This window comes from Ambystoma mexicanum, chromosome 3q (assembly GCF_040938575.1).
Source record: "Ambystoma mexicanum isolate Mex_15411 chromosome 3q, UKY_AmexF1_1, whole genome shotgun sequence".
Classification (NCBI taxonomy): domain Eukaryota; kingdom Metazoa; phylum Chordata; class Amphibia; order Caudata; family Ambystomatidae; genus Ambystoma; species Ambystoma mexicanum.
In genome coordinates this window covers 1,297,094,909-1,297,107,865 of record NC_090926.1, presented here as the reverse complement: position 1 = coordinate 1,297,107,865, position 12,957 = coordinate 1,297,094,909, and the positions used below count along the sequence as shown (strand labels likewise).

General features: G+C 44.6%; 1 protein-coding gene across 6 annotated transcripts in view; it reads left to right on the top strand.

Annotated features, from left to right (window-relative positions):
- The window catches only part of GTF2F1 (general transcription factor IIF subunit 1), a 208,776-nt gene that overhangs the window by 113,643 nt on the left and 82,176 nt on the right, over window positions 1-12,957 (top strand). For all 6 annotated transcript variants that reach the window (XM_069604407.1, XM_069604408.1, XM_069604411.1 and 3 more), the window contains exon 10: window positions 1,091-1,219. In XM_069604407.1, the coding sequence (XP_069460508.1) occupies window positions 1,091-1,219 (129 nt within the window). The remainder of the gene's footprint in view (window positions 1-1,090; window positions 1,220-12,957) is intronic.

Genomic DNA, 12,957 nt, shown 5'->3' with positions numbered 1-12,957 from the left:
ATAAGTGGAATTGAATGTTTCGGACCAAGATAATTTGTGACTTTTGAGAATTAGACAAATCTGTTTGCCTCAGAAGAGCCAAGTCTCGAAACACGTGTCAGGCTGACCTTGTTCTAATTAAAATATTGTGCACCTGTGCACACTAAAAATTGTATTGTCTGGCGCAGTGTGATTGCATATTTCTAAAAAAATAAAAAATAAAAACTTTGAAATGTATCCATGTTTGCTTGGCCTAAATATGCTCGAAGTATCTCACTAGAGTTCTCTTCTCTCCTTTGGCTAAGCCTGGCTGCTCCCCATTCTACCAAACCTGTGTGTGGTTCAGGCTAATCTTTAGTGTAACCCTGTTCAACCAAGGAGGGCTTTCCTAAGTGCTGACACAGACAGTAGTTTTGTAAAAAAATTTAATAAAAAATAAAAACTAGCAATTACATTTTTTACAAATACTTTTTGCTAACTATATTTTCACATGACTACATTTTCCTGGGGACATAATCCTTCCAACATCTATCTTTCCTACATAGTGCCTGGTGGCCCTGTTCATACCCCAAATACAGCGCAAGAATTCATCTAGAGTCATTTATTTACCTGCACAGCAGGTCCCATTACATTTTACACTGCATTACCTATATCCCCTCCGGTGGCAAACCTTCTGTATCTTCTCTCTCCATGTCCTTTCAAGTGGGCGTACAGTCCATCTGAATTATATCCATATTTTGAGTACCCCATTACTGTATCCTGTTTTTTTCACTCAATTTCTTCATAGCTAGTTTTGCGTTATGTTCAAATTAGCACATATACAATGTCCTATCTGGGTGATGGTATTGTAAGAAGAGAAGGTGATCTCTTCCTTTCACATTCTCCTTGACCCCACCCTCCTTGTACACCAGGGATGTCATTATATTGTTTGCCAGCCCTCCGATGCCTGTCTGGCGAAGCCCAAGCAGTATAAATCTTTTTAATACTGTTAGAGAAACACATTGGGTGGAACCCTCTTCTCGTAACTCAAAGACCTCCTTGACTGGAGTGCCGCATCCACTGGGTGAGCATCTGACTAGGTCCAACTCATACCTAATATTTGTTCCTCCAGGGATCGATGAGGGAAACCAGAGTGAGGAGGAGAGTGAAGAGGAGAAGCCGCCGGGAGAGGAGGAGAAAGAAGAGGAAGAAGAGGAGGAGAAGAAAGTTCCAACGCCCCAAGAGAAGAAGAAAAAGAAAGGTGAGTTATTGTCTTTATAGGTGATGGGATTGAGGTAGGATGATCTGGTGCTGAATGGATTCTGGGCATGCACTTTCTCGTATTAAATGCGTCCTCCATTTTCCAGAACACGCAACCGAAATATCAATATGGTTTTAAATAGTATGATGGTCCGCTTGGCACTAATCAAGCTTCTGTTCCACAAGCAAATAAAATACCCCTCCTTCTGATCTAAATATGAGAGACCGCTCCTCTATAGAAGATCCATCTTTTGCGCCTGGCGTGCTTTAGCTATGAAAAGATAAAAGCATTGACATCTTTTGGGGCAGAAATCCATTTTTGGGGGTTTTCCAGTCTCATTTTATGGGACCCCTACTCTTTTTGACTTTTCTCCCTTCCTTCACCGCCACCCCCCCGAACTACCGCCACCTGTATTTTTTTAGATTTTATAATTTGCTTTGGTGGTCAGAGGGACTTCTGCTGAACTCTCCCTGCCAGTTCCATCCCTTTTCACATTACTCGACGCGTGCTGTAATGGGTTGCTCACAGGGCGTCCTTGGGTGCTGTTATTGCCCTACATTGGTTTTAGAGGGTAAGCTGCAGCTACTCTCAGCCTTTTTGTTTTAGCAGCTTCCTTTGTTCAGGGGAACCAATAGGCAGGCCTCAAAATAGCTTATTCTGCCATTGTGGCTCGTTGTGAGCCCACGATGGCAGCCTTAATAGTGGTTTACACTGGTTTAGATCTGTTCCTTGTAGGGGTGGTGAGCCTGTTTTGTTTGGTGGTTTTCGAGACCAACCTTATTGGCTGGCTGCCAAAACCTCTGTTTTAAATCCCGTTCTAGGATTGGCGGGCTGGCAGAAGCCAGCGCCTGTGAGTTAAGGGAGATATAGGGCAGATCTTGTTCCTAGGCTCAGTGATGCTGTGTTTTTGGAAGGTGAGCAGGTCTCCTTACCTGTTGGAGGAATTTGGAGCCTAACACTATTTTAGCCGATTTTGGGGCCCAGCCTGCCCATACTGGCGTCTTGTCTCTTTGGAGTGCTGGGTGTCCTTCCCTCGTCTACATCATTATGCTGCTGTTCCTTCTCATATGCTCGGGTCAACCCTTTCATCCTGGGAACTTTTCTTGGAGCTTTTTAGCCACTGTTTCCTGCCAGATGGTGCCACCTTGGTTTTGGAAGCTGCGTCATCTGGAATGTTTGGAACCCCAACAACCCACCAACTGCTTGTTTCGGCTGTCTTTGGTAGCCCCACTGTCTGCCTGCTGCACTGCCAGGCTCTGCTGTGTGCAGGTTCCTCCGCCCTCTGGAGCCATGTATGGCGTTGGCTCAGGGCGCAAGTCCCTGGGTGACCGGATCTCACAATTATACCCTTTAAAAAGAAGCCTTTACTTATCGGGTAGTGTTTTCAGATACAGCAGGGAAAGTACACACCTCAAGGCCCCTGGCTTGGTGGGTTATTCAAGATAATCAGGTGCCCATGCAAGGCCGCTACCACCACTTTTCACCTTTGATAAACATTGAAGGGAGGGGAATCCTGCCCTGCTTTTCTGCTCCTGGGGCTTGAACCCTCCACTGTATCTCTTCTAGGGTTCCTTGAGGTATGTTTCATTTTTCTAGGTACCTGTAGGGAGGAAGTTGGACTTACTTGGCTTTTCATCATAATCGCAGGTCAACCTACAGACCTAGCCCTGTTTGCGATGTGGCAATTACTTCAACTTTGAACTCTTACTTGGACTCGGACTATGGTGTTTTTATAGGGTCCCCAGAGTTCGTTTCACTCCTGAAGCCCGGCAAAGGCGAATGAACGACGAGACCAAACCTAGTTTGGCGCGCAGAGAGACTCTTGAAGGACCTTTCCACAAAGACCTTGGTGAAAAAAGAAGACCGGGGACCATTTTAGCAAAGATGGCTGGATGCCATTTTGAAAAAGATTGCACCTGTGGTTAACTTTACCGGGTCCGCAAACGGTTGTTGTAAATGCAAAACATGGTAGTTCAAAACAAAACCACTGCCACCAACCAGTCAATTAAGGAAAGGGTAACATAAAAAATGTTACATGAGCATTTAGACCCAAGGGGTATTAAGTAACCCCTACAGCACTCTATTGTAAGATGGGGTGTGCTGGGTCTAGCAAGTACAATGCTAAGTAAAGTCAATTTCACTTTAATGCTCTGGAGAAACAGTAGCTGATCCCAGAGAAGGTATTTAAACCTTGGGAAATCTGGAAGACTTCCCTGTGGCAGTGCACTGAAGGTGCTTTGTGATACAATTGTAAAAGATGATGCCTATGGAGTTGGTTAGACTCCATAACCGAAAAAGAAACCATGTATAAAATCACATTAAAATGCATGAGAGAGTGGGAAAAAGGGTCTCACTCTCTCCAGGTAAAAAATCAACTGCTCAAAATCCAGCAAAGTTGCTCGGGGTCTCTAAGGTGGAGGGAATTAACACATTTTTGAGAATTCTCCATAACGGCTGTGAAATGGTCCAACAAAAATTAATACGGAACTTAACTCCTCAATCTGCAATATTTGAACGACGGACGATCAATAAACAAAGTCATAAGTTCAATTACAGTGGAACCAACCAAATTGCAAGCTTCAAACTCGGATCTGTAATCCTAACAAGCGTCCCAAGTTATAGGACGACGGCGAGGTCTCTAATGAAACATTTACGTCAGCCGATCTTGCAAATCTTTCAACATATACTATAGAAGATGATGATTGGCAAGGTTCTGGCAATGAGCAGTCCAGAGGCAATGAGACTTACAATGGATCCATGGAAGCCTCACCAATGGGCAAAAATTTGAGGAGGAGCGACATCTCGTCCCGATGTAAGTTCGGGGTTGCTAATCGACAGCTCGAAGTAAGAGTCTTCAACGGCAAGATAACTCCGCCCACCAAAAAGATTACACATGTTGCGTCGAAAGTCGCAAGGTCGCCAGGGTTATTTTGAAACTGAACCCCAAATTCACCACGTCACAGGCTTATCAGATCGGTGCTACAAAATCACAGGCTTACACAAAGCCCAAGGCCAAAACCCATTTGTCTAGAAAATTGCAACTCGATTACACAAAAAAACCGAGGTAAATCTCAACCGTCATAACGCAATGAAATTGCTACACAGTGTAACTTCATTAAGAACAATTAAATTAGAGGATATTGACATTGTGGCGTATGCCTCAGAAAATCGCTCAGACTGGGTGATTCGTCACATTTACTCACAACTCGTTGAAAATGCTTTACGTGCTGCAGGAAATGAGCTGTTAACATTTGGATACAAGTTGAGAGGATACACAGACCCAGATAAGCGCTGGTGGGAAAATCGGACTAAATGTTCGATACAGATTGATAGTTTATCCGAAAATGCACAAAGGAGACTATTCCTCAAGGAGAAATAGGAGATGGAAAGAGCAGACCAAACTGCTGAGAGGATGCATCATAACAAATTGCTCAAATCAAAGGTGCAGATTGAACAGCACTCTTATCGCCATTAGCTATAATCAGCAACCTTCGAAGAGCAGTCACTAATTTCCTGGAATACACGTAGTTTTGTGCATTTATTTTAGGGTGACGAACTGAAGATGGGAACCACTCGATAATATACCTCCAGGAAAGGTGTCTGCAATGGTTATACCGTCCTATTGAACGCACCAGCGACGAATCCAACAGGCCGGCATTTTTCAGGAGTTTTAACTCTGGTGAAGATTAACAAGAAATGGTCTGTAATAAAATCGATAAACCCAAATATATTTGTCCATGTCACTACAATTCAATTTGACAGCGAAAACAGGAGCAAGACAAATAAAATGTTAATTGTGAATACTTACTGGAATCCGGTAAAAATCACTTGAGGAAAGTTCATAGCGTCGGTCCTGACAGTGATCGATAATTGCCTGTTCAAATTTCACAATACTTTTATAATTGTGGCGACTTAAACTTCACATGGGTCATTGAAAAAGGGCAAAACCGACATAGCACAGGAATGGCTGCCACAGAATATTGGACTATATATGGGCTTCTAGACATTTTGCTCATGAAATCGGACACCTGTCAATTTCAAAGATGAAAAATAGTGACCATGATTCAGTAATTCTATCCTGGGAAAATGTTAAATTTTCCAGTGGAGTGAACTTGTAATTAATCAAGGTACAAATAGACTATGATTAGGTCGAAGGGAAATTTAGTTAACCTCAAAGCTAACTGCGGGTGAGTCCTGTGGCGAGACAACAATGGACTATGATAATCTATTATTCCAAAAGTTATCAACTAAGGGTTACAGCCTTGCCAAGGCAATGCATAGACACCCTTACAGTAAGTTGGTGTCGGAGAAGAAGAAACAAATGCAACAAGAGATGAGGAAGCTTAAGGTTTACAACCACATGGATACGGTAGTGGAGTTAAAAAAAAAAATGCTGGCAAAAATACCGAAATTGGTTGAGCTCCTTTAAATTAACATGCGACCAAGAAAGCACTGAAGGCATGTAAAGATTAATATGCGCGCATAAGAGCAGAGAAACGTAGGCTATATTAAATGCTGGCGCTCAAAAGTGATAATGAGTAATTGAGTCACTGCCAAAATGTGGGAAAGGCACTTTTCAAAAGTGTTAAAAAAAACAAGGACCCTAATCGTTAATTCAACGCAAGAGAAGACCGTCCCATGGAATGTTTGCTATACTGAAGAGGAAATCATTGATGTCCTTTCATAATTAAAGAACTCTGGTGCTGCGGGCCCGGATGGCCTGACGAATATAATGCTGACGTCAAACAAAGAGCATTTGGCCAAATTTATTGAAATCCTCTGCAGGCAAATCTCCAGGGTAGGGAAACTTGGCAATCGGCGGTAGTTGTGCCGATCTTCAAAAAGGGAGCTTGTGCTGATCCAGCCAACTACCATCCGATTGCTCTGTTGGATGTCATCAGTAAAATCTTCGACACCTTATTGGCAAAATGGGCAGCCGACGCAGAAATTATTGATCCAAGACAAACCAGATTTTCTAAAGGTGTAGGTGTGGAGCTGAACCGAACACTACTCAACCTCTTGAAACTTGAAGCATTGAAAGGTGAAAAACATCAGTTTGTTGCGTTTGCGACCTACGTCAAGCGTTTGACAGCGTCAATAGAGACGCCCTTTGGAATAAATTACTGAAATGGGATTGTCCGTTGGATCGATTACAAGCAATTAAACAACTGCACTCCAAGACTTCCATTCAAGTAAGACTTAATGCTGAAGGAGAATTGTCTGACAAAATTATCACTGAGCGCAGCGTTAAGCAGGGTTGCCCATTGGCGGCCCTGATTTTCAAATTGTACATTGCGGATCTGCCAGATGCTCTGTCCTTTTTTCCCTCCCAAAATCAATGGCCACCAGATAAACTGGGTAACATACGCTGACAACTTGCTTATTGACTTGACGCAAATAGGGTTGCAACGTCTGTTATATAGCCTTGAGATATACTTGGATAAGAACGACCAAGAATGATATGTCGGTGTGAGGTGGAAGCAGTGGCAGCTGCCCTGGATACTGGGAGAAAGGAGGGGGTTGGGGAAGAGTCCTGTCAAGTGCTGGCCATCCATGAAAAGAGACAAACTACAGATCCCAAAATGCCCCACGAAATACTGCATCAGGGGGAAGGCACACCAATGGGTAAAGAAAGGAAAAAGAGGAAAGGGAGAACCGGGTTTCCTTATGTTAAAACCGCCCGAACACAAACAAAGTACAGGGTTTAGCCCACAGTGGACGGAGCAGGGAGCAGGTGGGGAATCTAAATCAGGTGTGTTAAAACCGTTGCTGAGAACACATGGGGCTGATTACGGGGGAGGGGCCGGACAAGGGTTAAATGCAACTCCAAGAGACTCAGGAGGCGTCTTATTTTTCAGGAGCAGCGCGTGGCGAGAGACGCCGCACCCGAATGGAGTGAGACCAGCCAAGAATACGAGTGGGCTTACTAGTAGTAAGCGGAAAGTTCACAGATTGACACCTACCCGGTCCAAGGCTCAAGACCTTCCAGTGGAGAGAAAAGGCCGCCTAGGAAGAAGGATTCGGAGTGGTGAAGTGTGCACTATTGACATTTTGTTAATTTTCGTTTCCATGGCCGGTGGACAGGTTGAAGGGTGAAAAGCCTGTAACCGCCTGGCTGTTATCTTGGAACTAATTAAGGCCCGCAGTGGCAGTTGCAAGTAAAGTAAGGCAGAACGCCTTTGCCTATGAGGTGAAAAGAACCGTCCTCAGTTGGCTGAATTTATTGATCTGTGACCAGTATTTGTTGTGAAATAAACCACTGTGAAAGAAAACCTTGTTTGTCTCCAGCTGACTACTTAACAGTCGGAAAGACCAAGATCGTCTCCTTCGATGCAAATGCTGAGAAAAGAGGTAAAAACTTAAATGGTTTACAGCGGGAAAACGACTTGACAGCAGACAGCATTAGATATGTAGGTGCCATGTTCAATAAATCAATAAGAGAATGGCAATGGATGGAAGCTGCAAAACTGCATTCAAATTCTGGAATGTTCACGTTAATACCAGTGATAAAGTTCTACCAACAAAAGGTATTATCAACAATAACATTTGGAAGTGAGGCGGGCTTTAATATTGACAAAGTAATTTGGGATGCGCTAGAAGGGAGCTTCTGGCGTAAGGTCCTCTGCATACCGAGTAATGTTTCAATCTCTGCCATACGGTTTGAACTTGGGCTACAGTCCCTATTTGCAACTGTTCTATGGAAATCATTTTCATTAATGAGAAAGATGTTGATGAGATCGCCAGTAACATCCTACCAAATTTTAAATACCCCAGCTGCAAAGCCTCATCAAGGTCTGTTAGGGGTGTGGTCGCAAAGAATATTTGCATACCTGGATAGGAACAAACATATAGACTCTTCACGCTAATCCATGCCTAGTAAAAAAGAAACTTTTAAACTATGACTGGATTAACACAATGAATTTCAGAGCAAAACGAACATCTCGACTTGATCTAGGCGGGTTGGCAGGGGGAGTAAATCGAATGAAGTTTCCATCTCGATACCACTGTGATCAGTTCTTGCGGTTACGTTTAAACCTGCTTCCGACTAAGGCAGTGTTATTCTTAAAACGTGACAAAGCAACCTTAGATAACAAATGCCGGTTTTGTAACATCTCGGCTGAGTCCTTAAAACATCTGGTCATCGAATGTGTGGTCATTAAGGAGCAACAACGTTTTTTCTTGGGGAAATCTGCCCCAATGAATGACAATATGGAGGAGTGGTGGCTAGCCTTTTAAGCCGGTTCACATTTTAAGCTGACTTGTGCAGTATTAAACTATTTGGACAAGCTTCTGCTGGATAACATTGGAGGTGCTCTATGTTGGGAAATCATCATGAAAATGACAGATCGCAAATGTTTAGCTGTCAGGACTGTACAGGTGTCTTTGAGATCGTGTAGAAGATACATATTTCAATTAGTGGAAAAATTGACTTTTTGATTGTCTTGACTCCCATGTAATTTGATTTCTTTTGATCTTTCTTGTTTTAAGTGAAATGCTGGAAGTGGTTAAATGTTTGTTTGTTTGTTTGTTTATTTATTTGTGTAGCGCACCTGACCCAGAGGTATATGGGCGCTTGAGCATCAAGTTACAGGCATAGGTAGGAACATTTGTACAATTGTGCAATGTAAGTATAGTTACAACATCGGTTATGACAGCAGTTATAGTGGAATTAGTGACATACATACATACGGTGCTAGTTAATTGTTAAGTAACCAGGTGATGATCTTAGTTCTGAAAGGTTGAAATGTAGGGGTAGATTTGATGTCCGATGGGATAGTGTTCCATAATTGTGAGGCTAGAACTGGGAAACTGGATCCGCCGGCTCTTTTGAGGGAGTATTTGGGCACTGTCAGTTGTAGTGTATTAGAGGATCTGGTGGTTCTAATATTCTGTCTTAAGATGAATTTATCGGTTAAATAAGGTGGGGCCAGGTGGTTAAGAGCTTTGTAGGTGAGGCAGATAGTTTTAAGGTGTATTTTTTGTTGGATGGAGAGCCATTTGCATGTGATTCTGGTGGCTGAGATGTGTTCTCTTCTGGGAATATTAAGGGCGGCACGGAGTGCATTATTTTGTAGAACTTGTAGTTTGTTAACAACCGTTTTATTGGCACCTACATACAGGCTGTTGCAATAATCCAGTTTGGATTGTATAAGTGCTCTGGCTAGAGTAAGGCAATTGTTGGGGGATATCAGAGGTCTGCAGGCTCTGATTAGTTTCCCAGTGTAAGCAGTGGCTGAGGCGGTCATATTGATTTGTTTGGCGAGGTTGGTGTTAGTGTCGAGATAGAAACCAAGAGTTTTTACACTTTTGGCAGTGGGAATTGTGTTGCCGTCAATGATGAAGCTAGAGTAGCTCGGGCTGAGATTCCGGATAGTGTTGGGTGAGCCGACAAGGAGCAGTTCGGTCTTGTCATCGTTCAGGCAGAGGCCATGTGTGGCCATCCATGCCTGAATGATGGAGAAGACTTCACCGATCCTGTTGGCGTCCGTGTTGTGGTTGCCTGATAAAGTGAGGAGTATCTGGGTGTCATCTGCGTAGTTAGTGTAGGTGACACCCAGATGGTCCAGTTTATCGAATAGGGGCTTTGTGAATATATTATACAAGGTGGGTGAAACACACGATCCTTGTGGGACACCGCAGGTAATGGGAATAGGGTCGGCTGCTGCAATGGGTGAGAAGACTCGCATGGTCCTATTGTCCAGGAAGGATTGGATCCATGTGACCGCCGAGTGGGAGAAGTGTGCTGCCGATGATAAGTGGTTGCACAGGATTTTGTGGTCAACCAGGTCAAAGGCAGCGGAGAGGTCGAGGAGAATCAGGATAGCAGCCCTCCCTTTATCTTTGATTTCGTCTATCTGGCTCTTGAGATCAACAAGGGCCGTTTCCGTCCCATGTTGGGGACGAAAGCCAGATTGGCGAGTACCTAGTAATCGGTTAGTTTCAAGGTAATCCTGAATTTGTAAATAGGCCACTCTGTCAAGGATCTTTAGTAAGAATGGGACAGTGGTAATGGGTCTATAATTTGTGGGTATTTCTGGGTCGAGGGTCTGTTTTTTTAGCAAGGGTAGGACCCAGGATTGTTTCAGATTACTTGGGACCATATTGTTAGAAAAAGACAAGTTTATTAATTTGGTGATGAAGGGGGAGAGATCCCTGGCAGCATCCTTGATTATCTGTGCGGGGCAGCTGTCCCCCTTGCAGTTCGAGGGTTTCAAGGATGCTATAATTTTTTGTACTTCAAGTGTGGTAACCTTTTTGAAGGTGAAGCCTGAGCTAGAAGCGGTGAGTCTGGAGGAGGGGTCATGAGTGAGCTGTTGCCGTTTGTTTTCAATTTTAGTTTGGAGCCCTGAGATTTTGTTGGCAAGGGCGTTCTGGATCCCTGTGCACCAAGGTTTATCCTTTGTGCAGGTATCTTCAGGAGGAGTGGGGTTTTCTAATTCCTTTAAGATGTTAAAGAGCTCTTTTGTGCTGGAGCCTGCCTGTGAGATCCTGGAATTAAGAGATTCTTTCTTAGCACGCGTGATCTCATTTTTGTAGTGGGTGGAGAAGTTGGTGAGGTTAGTTCTATTGTCTGCTGAAGGCACCGATTTCCATAGTGATTCCAGTTTGCTTTTTTGTAGTCTGAGAAGTTTGAGCTCTGGGGTGTACCATGTATTCAGGTGCGCTTTAGGTTTCCCTTTACGCATTTTTAGTGGGGCAATGGTGTCGATAGCTTTAGCCATGGAGTCATTATAGGCGTTGACCATCAAGTTTAAGTCAATTGTGGTTGGTAGGGCGTTCAGAATGGGGGTCACCAGAGGCATTAAGGCTTCAGCTGTAATGTTGCTCTTTTTCCTAGTTTGGCAGGCCGGAGCAATAATAGGCTTTTTGTGCACTAAGTTGTTTATATTAATGTCAAGGGGGAGGAAGTGGTGATCCGTCCAGATGAGTTGTACAGGGTCCTTTAGGGTAATGTTGCAATTGAGGGCGGTAACCCAGTCAAGGATTCTGCCTTTCGAGTGGGTGGGTTTAGAGCAGAGTTGAAGGAGGCCATGCTCCTCTAATGCCGCGGCCAGGGCAGTGGCGGGGGAGTCATGAGGGTCATTAAACCCAAGATTGAAGTCTCCCAGTATAATTATTTGAGCTGAAGGTTTGGAGCTTTCGGCTACTAGGGAGGTGATGTCTTCCTCAAAAGAGCCAGGTGGGCCCGGGGGTCTGTAGATTATGTGTATAGTGATCGTACTCTTCGGGGAGGTTTGTAGTTTAACTGTAAGGTGTTCACATGATTTGAGTGGAGGAGAGGAGCCTAGTCTGATATCGAGTGAGGACTTGAAGATGAGGGCTACACCACCTCCTCGAGCGTTGGGTCTGTCTACTCTGAGGATAGTATAGTTGTCAGGGATGGCTAGGGTAAGGGATGGTCCCGCAGCCTCATGTAGCCAAGTTTCTGTCGTAGCAAGGAAGTCTAGGTTGTTGGTCAGAATGATGTCGGCGACTTCTGTAGAATGGGCGACCAGGGATCTAACATTTAGAAGAGCTCCTTTTAGTGTATGGAGGGTCGGGATGATGGGGGTTATAGTGTATTTGTTGGTTTTGTTGAGTGGTTTAGGTGGGCGTTTGCTCGTTTTGTGGTGGATTCTGGCACCAAGTCTATTGTTGCGATCGGTAGGGATAAGGGTGGTTGTTTGAGAGACAGTAAGGTCAGTCATCGTGGAGGGGCTGTGATGATGGGTGGGGCAGGGTGCTCTAGTGTCTGTTGGGCTCTGCTTGGATCTATCTGCACTCTTGTTGTTTAGGACATCGTAAAATTGTGCATGGTCATAGGTAGGATAGGCAGATTGTGGGACCGGGAGGAAGGCTGGAGTAGTGGGCTGGAATGGTGTGGGGCAGACGATAGGGTAGTGTCTTGGGCAGGCGGGTCTAGCTAGTCCATTTTTATGGGTTAAGTAGCTGTTACCGTTGCAGAGTATATTGCTTTGCATGACACAGAAGGGGAACATGATCACGGTAAGGCAAAGTAGCATAATGTGTGTGCTAGGGGCAATGCGCCGTGCAGAGGATAGGCAGATGAGGGACATCGGTGCGGCCATAAGGCACAACACAATAGTATGGTTTAAATACGACCATAGGGCACGACACAATAGCGTGGTTGCTATGCGACCATAGGGCACGACACAGTAGCGTGGTCACTATGCGACCATAAGGCACAACACAGTAGTGTGGTCACTATGCGACCATAGGGCACAACACAGTAGAGTGGTCACTATGCGACCATAGGGCACAACACAGTAGAGTGGTCACTATGCGACCATAGGGCACAACACAGTAGAGTGGTCACTATGCGACCATAGGGCACAACACAGTAGTGTGGTCACTATGCGACCATAGGGCACAACACAGTAGCGTGGTCACTATGCGACCATAGGGCACAACACAGTAGTGTGGTCACTATGCGACCATAGGGCACAACACAGTAGTGTGGTCACTATGCGACCATAGGGCACAACACAGTAGTGTGGTCACTATGCGACCATAGGGCACAACACAGTAGTGTGGTCACTATGTGACCATAGGGCATGTGAGTGGTACTAGAGACCATAGACCCAACTGAGTGGGGGTGGCTAAGAGTCCATACATACAGTAATGTCCCGGTACTTGCAAGTACTTACAATGCGTTCTCCTTATACGGGAAGGTTCTGGTAGTGGGTAGGTTGCAAGTTGCTCCGAGTTGATGGCCACTCCGCGCTCTCATGCGCGTA